The sequence below is a fragment of the Gavialis gangeticus genome, unplaced genomic scaffold (genome assembly GCF_001723915.1).
Source record: "Gavialis gangeticus isolate Ggan-Ray unplaced genomic scaffold, GavGan_comp1, whole genome shotgun sequence".
Lineage (NCBI taxonomy): Eukaryota > Metazoa > Chordata > Crocodylia > Gavialidae > Gavialis > Gavialis gangeticus.
Genome location: NW_017729022.1, coordinates 160,281,938 through 160,298,997, shown reverse-complemented (window position 1 = coordinate 160,298,997; position 17,060 = coordinate 160,281,938). Strand labels below are relative to the sequence as shown.

The following is a 17,060-nucleotide window of genomic DNA, read 5'->3' as shown; positions in this document are numbered from 1 at the left end:
AGGAGCCACCGTGCACTACACTTCAATCTTGCAGGTTACCCCATACCCCCAGCTCTGCTGAATGATGGAGGACTCTGCTTGTGGCTCACTCCTGACCAGCAGGGAGGCAAAAACTGCAGTTTTAAATATGGCTCTGTTTTTGCCTTCTGCCACTGATTGGCTGAGGGGCCCTGGATGGCCCTGCAGTTTGCTGACAGGGAGGCAAAAACAGGGCCATGTTTAAAACCATAGTTTTAGCTTCCCTGCTGATCAGGAGGGAGTGGCGGGGTGCTCCGCTAATCACCGACAGGTGAGAGGGGGCAAGGGGCAAGGTGTGCACAGAAGAACATGCAAAATTAAAGGAGTTGCCACACGCTTTACTTCCACTGTGAATATGTTAGGTCCCTACTCATGACTCAGTGGGACAGCTTCAAGAGGAGAAGTTGAAAAATGCTCAGTCACGTCTGCCCCATAGTTTGGTGGTTAGGGTGCTCTACAGAGACACAGAAATGTGGATTTAACCCCCTGAGGCTGAAGAGACCGAGGTCTCCCATGTCTTGGGCATGTGCCCTAACCACTAAGCTAATATATGGAGGAGGAGGCCCTTTATACTGCTGTCCATATATCATACCTGCTCAGGTTACAAGTCCTGTTAAGATGCCCATGGTTTATAAAATTAAGGGGTGGTAGAATTCCAAACAGACAAAGGCATCTAGGCACAGGTTAAATTCCCCATTGGAAAGTATAGAGAGTTGCACATCTCCTGGGTAATGAAGGAACAACTTCAGAAGGTGTTTATACATTGCCTATAGAAATGAATGCAAGAGAAGTGTGGTTCTGCAGGGGAAAGGAGCATACCTTTTGAGAAGTTCACAAATTACACACACTGGAAGTATAAGAGGACTACATGGCTGCACAGACAAGTAGAGGGCCTCCTAGCTTCTGGTTTTGTAAGCCAAAACTCTGCTTAAATGTAGAAACATACAACTTGTCTTCACTTCAGTGAAAATGTACAGTGACTTGTTTGGTCCAGTTTTCATCTATTTCTGACTCACCTTAGCATTTTAGCACCCCCCCCAACTTAGAATTTAACAGTTTTTATCCAGTAGGTTTATTATTTTTTTTTGTGCATAGAGATGTGACTAGGCTGTAGTCATTTCCTACTGTCTGCTCTCAAGCTATGTTGCTTCAAAAGTAATTATTAGCTTTCAGAAGATTGTGGAGAGAGTTTTTCAATTCCCAAATACATTTATGTTAGATAATTAAACACATTTTGGTCCCAATGGACACTGAAGCTGTTAGTACAAAGACAGAACGGCATTAATAAGGCCAGCACCTGTCAGATAAAGCCTAAATTAAAAGAACAAAGGCATTTTCAAACAGTAAAATGTATTTCTGGTTTTAGGAAGAAATGTCAGCTATGTCTATTAATTTGGGACAGTTTCACTTCTTTCTAGGTCTTTCCAAATATTTTTCTTATTAAGTCTTTTCATTCATTCATTTCTTTGTTGTGTCTTTTGCAGGAGATCTCTCACCATAAAGCTAACCATCATTTCTGCTTGGAGAAATCTTCATATTAAAAGAGGTAGAGTTTTGTAAATGTTTTGCTGTGGGGAGGTGGGGAGGGGGAAGGAGTCAAAACTTGTTTTCCTACTTCCTCTCATATTTCATCTTCTCTCTCCAAAACATTGTCCAAAGTATCTTTAAAGTGACTGTTCCTGAAAGCTAATAAGTTAATTGTCCTGGAGCACAGAGCCCTTTCTTTCTCCATGGCAAGGGGCATGGAGGGGGGTGGGGAGCAGTAACACCAGTGTATGCTCCCCTACTGCTATGCCTCAACCCTGACTGGGAAGAAGAGTGACTGGGTTGAGAGAGTTACATTTGACATTGTTTTTACTGCTCTGTTTTCCTTGTTCCCAACTCACTGGTTTGTCTCACCTGCCTTTTAGATTTTGCCTTTTAAAATGCAATCAACTTGGGGCAGGCATATTCAGATCTACATTCTCTTAAAGCTTTGAGGGTACAGTTCCTCTGCTTTCCCATGTTTCTAATCGCAAGAAAACCAGTCAATTAAAAAACTTGCATATGTACTGGCCTCTGGCTGCTTTACTACTCCATTCAGGAAGAGCACAGATCATCTGCAGATGCTTCCTCAGCCTGACAAAGGGTATTTGCACCTGAAAGCTTGCAAAGAAGAATTTTTCCAACTATCTGAGTTGGTCTAATAAAAGATATCAGATTTACTCAAAGAAGCTTGTCTGCTTATGTCCTTAAACCAACACATCTACAACCTACACCAGTGACCGATCGAAGATACTTAATTTTAACTGAAAATGCCAGGGTGGAAGCCTTGCCCTGAGGCTCCCCATAACCACATGCAACCCAGCTGCATGCACATCCTTCGAACATGGTAATGTGTAGGGAGCCCAAGATTGGGGAGCTGTTCCCTGACTTTGAATTTCCTGTGTGTCAGGGCATTTAAAGCTATGTGGCTTCAAATAAGCCAGTGCACAAGTTATGCCCCAGACCTTTCAAAGGGCAGAGAACAGCTGCATCCCAGAACCGGGGACTTCCCGCTACCTGGTTTGGCAAATGCTTTCTGTCCCTTGAGAAGCACATTGTGCAAGCCAATTTCAGGGAACCACTTCCAAATGTTAGGTTTCCCAGTGAGACTTTAAAGGCCCATGGGCAAGAATAGCCCTGGACTGGGAACCAGATCCCCAGTCTGGAGATCCCCCATGCCAGCAAATACATAATGGGATCTGAAGAATTTTATCTTGGATCCCAAAAACTGCACATCCTGCCATGCCAGATATGAAGCAAAGCAAAACTAACTTGGTCAGCAAATAAAGAAAGCAATTAACATGGTCACTAAACCAGTACTGAGATCAAATTAAACACAGCTAAAGGCCTGAAATAGACTTTATATAAGACAACCTTAAAATAGATCATTCAAATACACTATATCATAGCTTTAGCTTAAAACGTTAAAAGTAGTGATTGATGTAACCAAAGGCATTAGATATAGATTTGATATAATAAATGTATTTGTGTTAAATTTATTAGATAGGGTATAAAAATAAAGCAGCCTTAGCAGTGAAGACCATAAACCAAAGTGAAAAGAAAACAGGACAGTGGCAAGCAACATTCCAAGATGGTGATGGAAGGAGATAAGGAATTCTCCTTTCCAAAAATTGTAATTTTCCCAAAGACATAAATCCCAGCTAATTGGAACTATCCAAAACCTTAGAAAAAACTGGTTGAGTCCAGTTCTCAGAGTCTCAGTAAAACAAAGACATTTAAATAAACCAGAAAGAGAATAATTGCTAGAGTAAGCGACATATAATATGGGAAGGAAAGAAATCAGAGAACTCAGCAAATCCAAAACGACCTGCTGCCAGCCTGCATGACGTACTTCTCTTCCCTTCTGAGTCTCCCCTGCCGCATAGGTGAAAATCTGTATTGCACCACTGTAGGGATCCAGATAGACTAGAGAATAAGTGTTTCTTCTTGTGCTTTGGGGTGCAAACAATAACAGGTTGGGCTACAGACCTGTCTTTTGCCTATTTTATTAGTAGGCAGTCTACAAAATATCTGTAATCCAAGTAACTTCCTCCTGCCACAACTCCCACTTCCAACCTTGTCCCATCCTTGTACTGTCCCCTTCATGTCTGGCTCTCATCTCCCTCTCCCCTTCCCACCCCAAATTCAGATTAGACTATTTCTTCCTCTGTGCCTAGAGCTGAAGAAAGTTCGCTGACAAGTTACCTGCTCTCATGTTAAGTGTCTGGATGAGCTGCACCTAACAGAAGTTTAGAGCAGCAATTGCAAAGAAAATCCTGCTTCTCTCTCAGCTGAAGTGGAAGGATAAGTGTCAAGTGGAGAATTATATGCTAGCAATTTTGAACCAAGCATGGACAAATTCATGTTGTCAAGGTCTTATAACTAGGCCAACTGGGGGGGGTTGGGGAGGGGCAGGGAGGTGGCTCATCCTTAACACAAAAGCCATCCCCTGCCAAATGTCAAAGTCCCTGCTTCAAAGCAAGAAAGCAGTTGAGTTTCTCAAATAAAGCGTCACCCAGCCTTTTAGCAATGACAAAAAGGATATTTTGCTGTAGCCTGCTTCAGACAGAAGGATATCTATGGCTCAAATGAGATTTCAAGTTCAATGTGTAAGCATGATAGTATAATTATGGCTTTTAAAGGGAAGAGGTTATATATATAGGCTTTTGACCCTCATATAGTAAGTGACTGTAAATGCATAATAAAAGTCAAAGCCTGACAACTAGCTAAGAAAGCTCTTAATTCACAAGACAGAGAGTTAAAGGGTCAATCCTGCAAGGCACTAAGCACCCTCAGCTCCCGGAGAAGCTCTAAAAGGTGGATGGGATAACAGTACAAGATTCATTTGCTGAAGGAAGATTTTGTGATTCATCTTATTTAAGTGGGTTACGGGTTACATTCCTGGAAATGAGTTTTTAATTACAAAATAAATGGATTGTAAGGTTACTTACAATCACAGGACCCAATCCAATGAAGTAAACAGTAAACTTTGTGTTGACTTTTTTGGTTGTTTGATTGTTTATCCATATCTCTAACTTTGTGTGTGCTATTAGTTCCAGTGACCTTAACAGGACTCCTTATGAGTGATGCATGTACATTTTAAGCTAAGGCTTAATCATGATGACATGGTTGCCTGCTTTCAGTGAGACTACATGCAGTTGTTTGCAAAATCAGGTCATAATTTAGTAGGAAAAAAAATTATTGCTTCAGTGATTGCAGGCAGCTTTGGCAAAAGTTCTACAGCAAAAACAAAAAAACAGAGAAAGCAAAGTGCAGATTTTTAAAATGTAAAATATTAAAATGTATTTTTCCCCCAGAGTTGAGAATACCAGTAATTACTAATCTTGCCTTTCAGCCCTACTTACAGTGATTTTATTTTATGATGGAGGTGAACAGGTGACTCATACTTATGAAAATATTTCATTGAGATAAGACACTTTTAAAATAAGTGCAAATTATTATGATATATTAGCCTAATGTACAAAAAAAAGATAAAACACCTATTTTATCCCCTGAAGCCACCAAAACAGCATTGAATGACAGCATATTGGGACATTTTACTGCAGTCATAAGTGCAAAATTAAACTGAAGTTGGTGAATTATTTTATACTTTCATAAGACAAAGAATCCAAAGACAGTGCAAGTCATCATGCCATCTTTGAAAATTAATTAATGGCACCAATTTAATTTTTCCTATATAGTTATTTCTTTATAATTGTATTTCTAGTTTTAATAAACCAGTTTCATTTATTACATAATATTAAGAACTCCAAATCTTTGTCACATTTAATTCAATACAAATAATTTTCCTAGATTTAGTATCTAAGTTTATGCTTTCGTGTACAAAAAACAGAAATGTAAAGGTTCAAAAGGAGATAAAAAACAAACATATCTGGATCATTTTAAATATAAGATTGGTTCATAACAGGTCTTCAAATTAATATTTTTATTAAAATTGAACTTTTGGAAAAAAAGAAGCGAGATGGTATAGACAGTGAACTTACTGAAACTTATATTTCAGTGCGAGCCATCCTGTTCCTTAAGTAAAACCAAATGTGCATCTTAGTTCATTTTTTGAAGAAAGGACACAATTGTAGAATTCTAGAAGTTAGAATTTTTTTTAGTTTAGTCAGTTTAGGTTCTTTGGTGGTGGTTTTTTTAAAGGGTTGATCTTTCATTGACCAAAACCAAAAAAAAGTTCAGTCATTGTTTTCAAGTGGACCAGGACTAGGGTCTTTCTCTACCCATGAGAGACGATCTCAACATCTTGAGTTTACTCTACACCCTACAGCAGGGGTCAACAACTTGCAGTGTATGCACAGCTAGAGGGCTTTTGCTGTTCCTGTACCACTGCCACTTTTCTTCGCTTCCTCACCCTTCCCCCAGCTATGCTGGGGACACATCTTCCAGCCGGTGGGGAGCTGAGCCAGGCATAGGCAGTCTTCAGCTGAGCCTGGACTACAGCCAAGAGGCAGGGGTGTAGGGGGGAAGCAGGGAGAAGCAACAGCAAGCTAGGTGCAACTTCTAGCTGCCTGGCCCCAGCACAACTCCCCACCAACTGGAAGCGGCACCCATGCCACAGCCAGGGGCCAGAAGGCTGGGAGATGTGGCAATGCAACAGACACAAATCCCAACTGCCTGGTCCCAGCATGGGGGCTGGGACAGCTGCCCCACTGCTGAGGCACTGTTGAAGACATCTGGCCCACAATGGAGGCTACCAAGTTATTCTGGTCTGCAGCTTGTAAAGGTTTGTCAGTCACTGCAGTAGAGCAGGGGTTGTCAACCAGGACTACACATACCCCCAGGGGTATTTAGAAAGGCCATAGGGGGTATGTGCAGATGGGCAGGGAGGAAGTGTGCCCTGGGGTGCAGCTGTGGCGTCTCCCCCTGCGCCTGCCCATACTTTGCTTTTTACTCAGGGAAGAGGTGCACCGGGTGCCACCGGCCCTACATGGCACACCACAGCTCCATCCCACACTCTGCCCCAGCTGTGCAGTGCCTGCCCCTGCCCCAGGCCCACACCCTCCCTTACCATGGGGGCCTCAATTTGCCCCCACCTTAAAACCAAGAGAAAATATAAAGGGGTACATGATCTGAAATTTTGAGGCAGGAGTGGTGCACTTGTTAAAAAAGGTTGAAAACCCCTCCACTAGAGAGATTTAAGACCTTACAAAACCTGTACTGGGGCAAAAAAGGGAAGTCATGATTCTCCTGACATCCAGACTTGAGCTGCACAGAAAGAGCTGTGATGCACCCAAAGGAACAGCACCAGAGACACACAAAGAGATAAACTGCCAAGTGTGGTAATTTTTAAGCTCTTCATATTCCCTCTGCATTAATTTAAGTTTCCAGCAAACAACCATAAAAGTTCAGACTCAAAGCTAGATTCTGTTTTTGGGATGTTTGTTATTCCAATTAAAATGTTTTGAAATCAAGGTTTAATTCACCTGTTAAAGTTGCACTCCAGAATTCAATTTATGATGCAGGGGTAGGTCAGCAAATCAACCACAGAAATGGAACTCAGACCTCTTCCTACTTATTTAAAAATATCTGACATGATTTTGACTGTTGCTGATTTTCTAGAGAAAATGGGGAGGAAAAAAAAGGAATAGGCTGGAGTTTTTAATCGATAAAATAGCCAATAAAATTCTAACAGAAAAATCTTTACCTGTGATATCCCCCCCAAATGCACTGAAATGTTCTTTGAATGCTCTTCTAAAAATGAATTACTGATAATATTGTATGAGTCAAAATAACACACTTGATTTTCAGATGTCAAGTTGAATTTGCAGGGCTGGAAATCAGATAGAAAAAGAGAATCTTTATTTGTATATTGAACACTCTGAATACAGAAACTACTAAGAAAAAATTAAAGATGTTGCCCAAATCCAGAGTCACACATTAGCTTTGTGAATTGTGTAAGGTAATGATGCACGATAACAATGTATGCCAGACACAACGCAGGGCAAGCTGGGGACACTGAGGCTAGGGACAGACATTCAAAAAGCCTGAATTCATTTAATCTTTGCAGGTTAGTCTAACCTGGCTAGGCTGAACCACTTTGCAACCACACAGAGAGCCCTTCTGGACTAAAGAAATGCAGGCACAACCCTGCAACGGCTCAGGCTAGAAGCCAGGGGGAGCTACAGCAGCCCTCCCTTCCCTTCTATAGTGCTGATATGGAGGTGGGGGCAAGGCATGGCCAGGCCCGGTGGGATGCTTAGATTAGGGAGGGGTTCCCCTCCCGCACTGCTCTTGATAATACAGTGCTTATCAGCCCATTAAGAAAACAAAAGCTTCTCTCATTAGTTCAAGCTCTTCTTAAACAGCTTTTTCCAAGCAAGGAACAGGGGTGTGGGGGACAGGGACATTACCAGCTGAACTGTTGATTACTGCCAAAAAGCCCTAAGTGGACACTGTTCTGTCTGCCTTTGTCCTGTCTGCCTGACACAAACACCTCTCACCATTAGCTAGCATACCACATGCTGGCTGTGGTCCGTGCTCTGGAAGAGGGGAGTGGGGAATGCGTGATTGAGCAGGGAGTTGGTGGGGGGCACAGGGAAGCCAGGCAGACCCTGCTGAGCCTGCAGTCTCTGCCAGAGCTGCAGCCAAGCAGCAGAGGAGAGGGGCCAGCAGAGCTCTCTGGAGCAGAGAGCCCCACCCACGGCTGCAAAGCATCCAGGATGCTGGGGGACTCTGATTTAACTTAAATCAGAAAGGGGTCTGGGACAGACATTACACAAACCCGTTTGACCTAACCCAGTAAAATCTTATACTACATTCAACCAGGTTTATCTCAAACCGGTTTCAGCCCTTTTCAAATTGGTTTATGTGCACTAAACGTCCATTCTGTTCATTCTATTACAGCTTTAAACCAGTTTCTGATCAGTTAAACCGGTTTATGTGTAATGTCTATCCTTAGCCTGAATGTAGACAGGCAACTTAACTACTCCCCAGTCTCAGCTTTCATTTATCATATTCAATATATTAATAATAGTAATATTGTGAGGAAAAATCTTGAAAACATGACCCAACTGTCACAACTATAATATTTGCCTAAGTTCAACAAGGAACTGGAAACATAGCTCTGAGGGAGGGGAAATGCCACATTCATTTCACTGGGTGCTAATTCTGATGTCCATGAAAGTGCTTTAAACCAGGGGTTCACAGCTAGAGCCAACCCCAGAACCAGTCAGCACACATGGGGCTTTAGCAAAGTTCAGTGGATGGGTACTTTGGCAGTGTTTTACAAAGTGGATGCGGGGCTTCCCCTGTGCCACAGCAGAAATAAAGTGTGGCAGCATGAGCTTTCTTGTGGGAGGCAGAAGTGGTGGCAGTAGTAGTGGATGGACTGTAGCCTGCCACCTCTTACTTGAGGCAGGTCATTCCAGCCCATAGTCTGAAAACAGTGCTGACTGCTGCTTTAAGATAAACTATTAATTATGTCAATATGCTGCTTTGATACTGGTTTGTATCCAGTTTCAATCTGAATATGTAGCAGGGCCTTGACAGGCTCATTTTCCCTATAGAGGAAAAAAGCTTTTGCAGCACTCACACTGATGGACAGATGGATGATATATAGGCTTGGCAGAATTCAATTTTTTTTTTATAATTTTGATGGATAATATATGTATCTATTTTTAAGCATTTATTTCAATTTTTATTGATTTAAATTTTCAGGATTGCACAAAATTAAAGGTGTGTGGGGCAGACAATGTATTAATGGCAGTATACTATTATTATAGTGCAGTTTAACCACCTGCTGTGACAAATATTGACTGTAGGACTGCCGCCAGCTGAGCTACACATCAGTCCTGCCTCCACTTGCCTATAGCTCCCTCATCCACTTGGTCACTTCCTCTTCCTTTGTTCTCAGTCCCCTGGGGTTTCTGGGAGCTGTAGTCCAAACTACAGTCAGCATGGTTCTATAGGATTGCTCCCCCTGTTGTCACATACTCCATCAGCCATCATTTTTCTTACATCCCCTTTCTAAAAATTTCAATTATTAATGATGGAAATATTTTTTCATCAGTCTGTGAGTGTGAGTGAAATTGACGTTTATCAACGTTTACCAATAAAACTGAATCCTAACAAGCCTAATGATACACATAGCAGTATCCTTTACTGCTAAATCACTCAGGATACAACAGAATACAAATCTACAATAAGATACTACAACATGAATACTAAAATACGGCAGGGGAAAGGGAACAACCACCATGAAGTTCTGATGTTCAAGTAATAAACATGTTGGTGAATTAATTACCATTTACATTATTAGTAGAAGTTGGGAAGAGTTAATGAGAACCAACAGGGGATTACTTATTCTCATGCATAGTGAATGAAAAACTTGGAGTCATAATTATGGAGTGAAGTCTGAAAAGCGATACATATCATTGTAAGATAACAGTGGTTTTGTATATGATGACATGTTCAGATGTTACTGAAAGCTTAGGCACTTCTGTTTTGAAACAGTAAGTAAGGTAATGATGGTACATATCTTCCTAATCCAGAGATCTAGTAGCAATCCTTAAATTATACTATGCTTACTGAAGTCCTTGGTGCCACACAATTTGTCAGTGCATTGCGCTAATGGTTTTTGTTTTACATTTATATGCAGCTGCTACAAACTCACTTGGTCCAAGAGACAACTAAAGAAAACATATTCATAATTCATGAAGACTTCCAAATACTATAAACCATGTGAATGATAGCAAAGAGTGAAATCTGAGTTTGGATAATGGGATAACTTCTGATTCTTGGTGTATGTAAACTTATTTGTTCACACAACTGCAGCACTGAGTAATTTGCCCACACCACTGCCAACCTTCAACAATATGGCCTAGGCAGAATGGATAAAATGCACTGACTGCTATCTCTGTTAGCATCAAGTTTAACTCTAGCATGGGCACGTACACAGTCCACACCACAAAATCTTGAATTTCAGATGAATGTGAAGCACAAATGGATTCAACTTACAATTAAATCTTGAACAAGTGAAACAGAGAGCAGCCTCTTGACTCCATTTTCTGCAGTTACTCCAAGCCAATTTAGTGCCGCCCAGTACCAAAGGTAGTTATGGCCTCCGTGCCAATAACTTACAAAGGCAAAAGTAATTGCTGTGGAGAATAACATCCCAACAACACTACACTGGGATCCTCCCATTGGGATGTAAATGTACCTGTAGGTGAAATGACAGATAAGTAATGTTATTAAGGGCTTTATTAAGGCCTCAGTCCTTGGTAAAATAGAAAATAAATTTCCATCTGAAAAACTCACCCCAGTTTCAGCAAGGAAGAAGACCACTTAATAAAATGTTAACACAGGGGTGTCAAATTCATCAAGCCCCACAGGCCAGGCAAGTGGTTCTGAACTGGTCCTTGGGCCAGACTGGACCCGCAGACTGGCCCCATGTGCTGCATGCAGTGCCTGAGGCCAGTTCAGCATGGGTGCCACTACCAGCCCCAATGCTGGCAGCATGTGCCCACAACTGGCCCTGTGCATTGCCTGCAATGAGCACCAGGCCAGTCCCACACTCCATGTGCAGTCCATGGGTCTCGTCTGGCCCACACCAAATGCAGTATATGGGTCCAATCTGAGACCCATAGGCAGCACTGAGGACTGGATGATAGCACTCCACGGGCCAGACCCAGCCCATGAGCCGTATCTTTGACACCCCAGTATTAACACATTTTGTTTTACAAGATGAAAATTCTATTGTCAACAGACCTTTGCACTAAGTGAACACACAAGCTCAGCCACACTCTTACACTAAAATGGAAATAGTATTTAGTTAAAACTTGTATAACGTAGAAAATTCACAGAACCTCTCTCTCATGCATTTTGGATAATAGGCATAACTTTTATATAAAAAGCATGCAAGTCAGTTTTAAAATGCATATAACTACTAACTTGTACATTTGTTTACTCATACAGCTTGATTCCCCCCTACATATGATTACTGATTTTATAAATCAGTACTTCCTAGCACTTTTAGATATTCACAAAAAAAAGCTTTGTCTAAGTAAAGAGTGTGGACAGTTGAGATTAAATAAAAAACTAATTAATTTTAAAAAATGTTACCATAAATATTTTACATTTTGTGAACAGCTCTAGCACTTAATCATTGTGATCATTCCTGGGCATCTACTTGAATGATGCCATAGAAGAAGAAAAAGCAAATCTGAAGGACAGTGCCCTGTACATAACCGTTTTCAATACCGTTGGTTAATCCAGGATTTACAATCCAGAATTTAATTTTGCATTTATAAGCATCCAAAATGCAGCACAGATTTAATACAATACCAATAGAAATAAAAAATCATAAAGTCTGACTTTATGTGTCCAAGGAATGAAAAAAAAGCAAAACAGCCAAATTTCTCTCAGAGTTGAATTTCACATGATACTAAATCAATGAAAGATGAAGTCTCTTCATTTTGAAGGACCAGGCACAAAAAACTAGATATAGGAAACAGACTCTTATCTAAAGAAGTTGTGTTTTTTATGCAGGTGTGTGTTAATAGCAAGGATACACTAAAAATTATCGTCTTTTTGGATGCCATTGGCAACCCAGTTTTGTTGCCATTCTACCAGCACGGCATTTTGTTCAGATCACTGGGAATTCTTCCTATTCAGAAAGTTAAATCAATGCTATTTCTCTAGAGAGAAATTTTGCTGCTTGATGATCAAGTTCTGGGCTCAGAGACACTGTAATGCTAGTTATAACATGGATGCTAATTAGATAGGTGAACACAGTATTTTAAACTCTACCCAGTCACTTATGTTCCATGATAGAATTAGAGGTAGTGTGAATTTCCAGTCTCTTTGTAGACATTTTCTTGATATTAATATACCTCTATGTATGCATAGCACTCACTACATGGAGAAAAATAATATTACATTTATATTGATTTTTAATTCACACATTTTATAAAGTGCTTCTAGATAAATACAGAATATGTTTTCCATCATCGCTGCATATTATTTTTCTTCCTCCTATTTTCTACTCTGATCCCATCTTTTCTACCCTAGTCTTGGCTTTTCTCATCATGTATAAAACGTATTTGAACATAACACACTTATAATTAAATTGCCACATCTCCATTTTCTGCTCTACGAAGCCATCTGTCACAGGTCTAACAGCAACAAGGTTGGCTTTGGAATCTATAAGCAGAAAAATCCCCTGCAGGGCCTTTACTATAACTTGACACAAAGGACAAAGAGGACACAGCCACAGTCCCATAAATTGTTTCATACGCTATTTACAGACATCCATCCAAAATCATTACAAAGCGAATGAATAACTTTAAAGTAGTGTAGCTTACTTGTCCAAACCTCCAAGGAGGGGTTTTATAAAAGCATGAGTCCCTCTCAGTCACTATTTTGTAACAAAGCTACTATTCAGACATTCCCTTATTTCCCAGCATGCCTTACCATAAATTAGGATTGATAACATGGCTGCCATAGGCAGATCTAAGATTTTGGAAAGTGGAGTGCAGATAGTGTGGTGCATCGTCGCATACAACACAATACATATTTTTCACATAAAAATAAACTAGAAGTTTTATCAATATGCTAGGTGTTAATATTATTCAATTTTAGATCAAATAAAAACAAATATAACTTTATTGGAATGTACACTAATTTTCTATGTCATATATTTTGTATTAAGAAACAAAACAAACTAAGAAAAAACAGTAAAAATATGTTTCTTTAGTCCTGTACATTTAACTCTTATGACATCTCCTTCACATTCATAAAACATAATAAAACTTTCTTGAGCATCTTGACAGTGCCTCCAACGTTACACTAGAAGTTATTTCCATGCCTTAGTTAATGTTTCAGCCCCTAAGTTTTTGTTTTTAGGCAGAGTCAAAAACAGACTGGAAGGCTGTGAAATGGGAGCTACATTAGTAGGACGAACTATGGGACAGGAGAATTGCAGAGGAAAAAATAGCTTGATTAGTAGAACTGTAATACCATTAAAAAGGAGAGAGGGTTGTTAACACCAGTGGAATGAAGACTTTTGAAGGAATCAGGTAGATTACAATGAGCCATGAAGTCAAATGACTCCCTCACTACTGTCTGAACAGAAATGCTGCTGCCACTGCCAGGTAGTTTGTTTTAAACTTTGGATGGAACAGGAATCAAAAGTGGCCCCCCTCCTCCCTGGCCTCAGATCCACCCCTGATGGCTGCCACTTGGGCTTAATTTTCTGGCTCTTGGAAAGGGACTGTTGTACATTACCACTATGCAACCTCATTTATCATGTGGGGACGAGAGATGGGTTGGGTTCCAGGCCTTTCAGTTAACTGGAATCCCAACTTTAGTCCCTAAAGCCAGAGTTAACAGAAAAAGTGTCCATCTAAATCCCCAGATGTCTTTATAAAACAACTTCTCCCCTTCCCATGAAAGTATCCCATGTCTCAAGGATTCTTAGGTTGGAAGCAAATGTTGCATTTGTCCTAAGACAAGCTGTACCGGTGCTTGTACCAGCACAGAAAAGTCCTGGGATTGGTGTGTACACACATCACCCCTCTAATAAGGATTTACTGAATGGCTGAATACACTGCTCCTTTTCTGACATCAATTCCATGATGCCATCCCAGGAAAATCATTCACATGCACTTTACAGTGTCCCAAGACAAACAGTTAGCACTTCTTATCTCATGAACATTTTTAGGCTTCTGTCATGGGAGTAAGGACATGGATACCTGAACGACTACATTTCATCCCCGGATACAGTGATTTTTCTTGGAACAAATATAACGTCTCCTTGTAGCCTTGGAGACAAACTGAAACAGGCTGATAATGGTTCAGGGGAGTTCCCATAAGAATTCAGAACGTATGAACCAGTATATCAACACACAGCATCATTCCTAACAAACCCAGTGTTAGCTACAGACAGATTTAACAACTGTATCCTATCAAAGGAGGCCAAGACGATGCAACTGTTAGATCTGCATGATTCTATAGTTATACAGGTGTAGCATGGACTGCTCCAACTTTAATACAGCGTCATCCAGGATCTAAAGATTTAGTTCATTTGCACTGTTTGCATAGGGTCATGCAGATGAACAAACAACAACTGTTGATGTATGTTCCCTAGCAGCAGTTCCCCCCCTATCCTTTTAGAGCAGCTAAAATGTACATTTGTTCCTCCTCTTTGAAGCCAATAAACCCATATATCTAAAATTCATTTCTGTCACTGAGTCTTCCAGCTGACCTCACCTGGTGTTGAGCTGGGCCCTCTCAACACAAATCTGCATGTTAAGTGTTGAGATAAAGATTTGAATTTTCCATATGACAAAGTCCTCTTCCCGATAGTAAAACAGAATGGAGACTTTTATAATCTCTTATGCTGGCCTCCTATGCTGCTGTTAGCACAAACAGTATATTGTCATTAAGGTGGACATTGCCAATTATAAGCTCATAAATGCCAGTTTTAATTAAAAACTGCAATGGCAATTACAGTTTAATTTAGGTGACCACAAACGATGCTTACCCAGTGAGCTTTCATATTGCTGCACTGAGAAAAATAGATACCATTTTCCTACCATAGTTTGTAATGCCAGCAGCTGTTTAAGTAAGCCACATTAGATTAATTTGGTCTGTGAAACTCAGGTGAATTTTCAGAGTCTAGTAAAGTTTCAGCTTTGTAATTCCTGGTGATTAGAATGGGAGACATATGGCTACAGCTTACCGAACAGCTTTCACTGTGAACCTTTAAAACCTTGCATGGCTCTCACACAAAGCATGTGAACCAAAATAAGTCTTCTCTGTACAGTGTTATTTAACCTTTCATTAGAAATCTGTATGGTACCTGGTCATATTGTAGAAGGAAGGGCAAAGGAAGAGAGGACACAGTCTCTCCCACTCTCTAGCATTGTTCTGATTTTTTGAAAATTACAGGAAAACATTCTCGTATAAATTGTGGTTAATGTGTCTAGCAGTATCCCCCAAACTGTCAGATGTGATGCCTGACCAAGCCTCTACCCTCCAGTGTATCTGCTGGCATTTTTAAGCAGGTATTAAATGAGACAATACCACCTGCAAATTATTAAGTACGCCTCTGTCTGCCTCTGCTTTATTTTCAGGTCGATTCCAAACCTAGACCGTACAAAACAGCTCAAATAACCTCTGCTAACATGCTACAGAATTGGCTTGTTCAAAACACAAACAGCCTAGTAATATGTTAGGTCATGCATAAATAACATGAATGTTATGCACCTGAATGTATGTTCTGTAATGAACAGTTTCTTGCCTGCACTTTGACAGCAGGGAAATGTGGGGCCAGGTCCCAGTTCCACTCCAGCTGCTTTCAGCAGCTCTTGATGTTAATAATGGCGCCTTGTAAATGGACCACCATTAAAATGCTTTTTCATCACAAATGGTACTTACCACTGGGATAGCTTCTAAATTTTCTCCAAATGTTTAAATCTGTATTCATTTACTTCTGGAAAAATAAAAATGTAAGGGGAAAGTATACCAGTGAATGGTTGTAATTAAGGCAGAGATAGTGGTGACTAGTCACCTTTTATATTATCACTTATTTGTAGTAATTAAAAAATAATGGAAATCAATTCAGCTCTGAGCTAGGTTAACAGAAAGAATAACCTACCAATAACTTACTCTGCCATTATTCCCTCCTAAAAGCAGGCATGCTTTGTCTCCTGGAATGAAAAAAATACCATGCTTCTTCAGATCAGGAGCAGAAAATGCTACTAAGTCTTAGAACTACTTCTCTGTGCACCCAAATCACCTGCAAACTCAAATGAGAGTTTGAGGCATATAAGGAATGCAAGACCCACTACTTGCCATTTACTGAGCTGCTTCCTGCATATAATTTCTTCTCTTTTCCCCCCCTGTACTTTCTTTCACAGTATAGAAACTTGGCTGTAAGTCAAATCCAGCTGAGGACAGACAAGTGTATCCTAGCTAATATCCCCCTTTCCTGATTATCTGAATCTTCTTGTGTGAGAGCACATACAATCCTTGAATTCACTGTCACCACTGAGTTTATCTTAAGATTTCAATGTTAAGTCTCAAATAAAACAGGTACTTCTGAAACTTGTAAAAAAGATACTGGAATAGTGGACAGGAGAGAGAAAGAAGACCATCTTATATAGTACTTCAGAAAAAACATAAAGCAAAATGCTAAACTCTTCAGTTCATTAACCAATAAGATTTCTAGGGGAGATGAAGCTATTGCCGTTTTTCATTAAACATTTCCCTACCACTTCTTAATTTTTTTCCTCAGTTGTTGTCTCACTTCTTTATGCCTTGCTCGTAACAAAGAAGCAATAGCTGTAGCAGTTTCATACTAGAGAAATATAATTTTAATCGCTTTTCATCAGCTTCCAGTTCTGATAATAGTTTCTTCCTTAATCAAGTCTTTTCAATCATCTGCCTGGTTTCTAGCTCCGAAGTGTATTGGAGCCAGTGAGGACTGGTAAGGGAATGTTAGTAACTTGTGGGGGATTACCCAGGCAATCTCTAACCTCATATAATTCTACAAT

General features: G+C 40.2%; 1 protein-coding gene across 1 annotated transcript in view; it reads right to left on the bottom strand.

The window, feature by feature from the left end:
• Positions 1-17,060, bottom strand: part of HHAT (hedgehog acyltransferase) — a 323,485-nt gene that overhangs the window by 27,197 nt on the left and 279,228 nt on the right. The window contains exon 10 of the mRNA XM_019515898.1: positions 10,522-10,723. Coding sequence (XP_019371443.1) covers positions 10,522-10,723 — 202 coding nt within the window. The remainder of the gene's footprint in view (positions 1-10,521; positions 10,724-17,060) is intronic.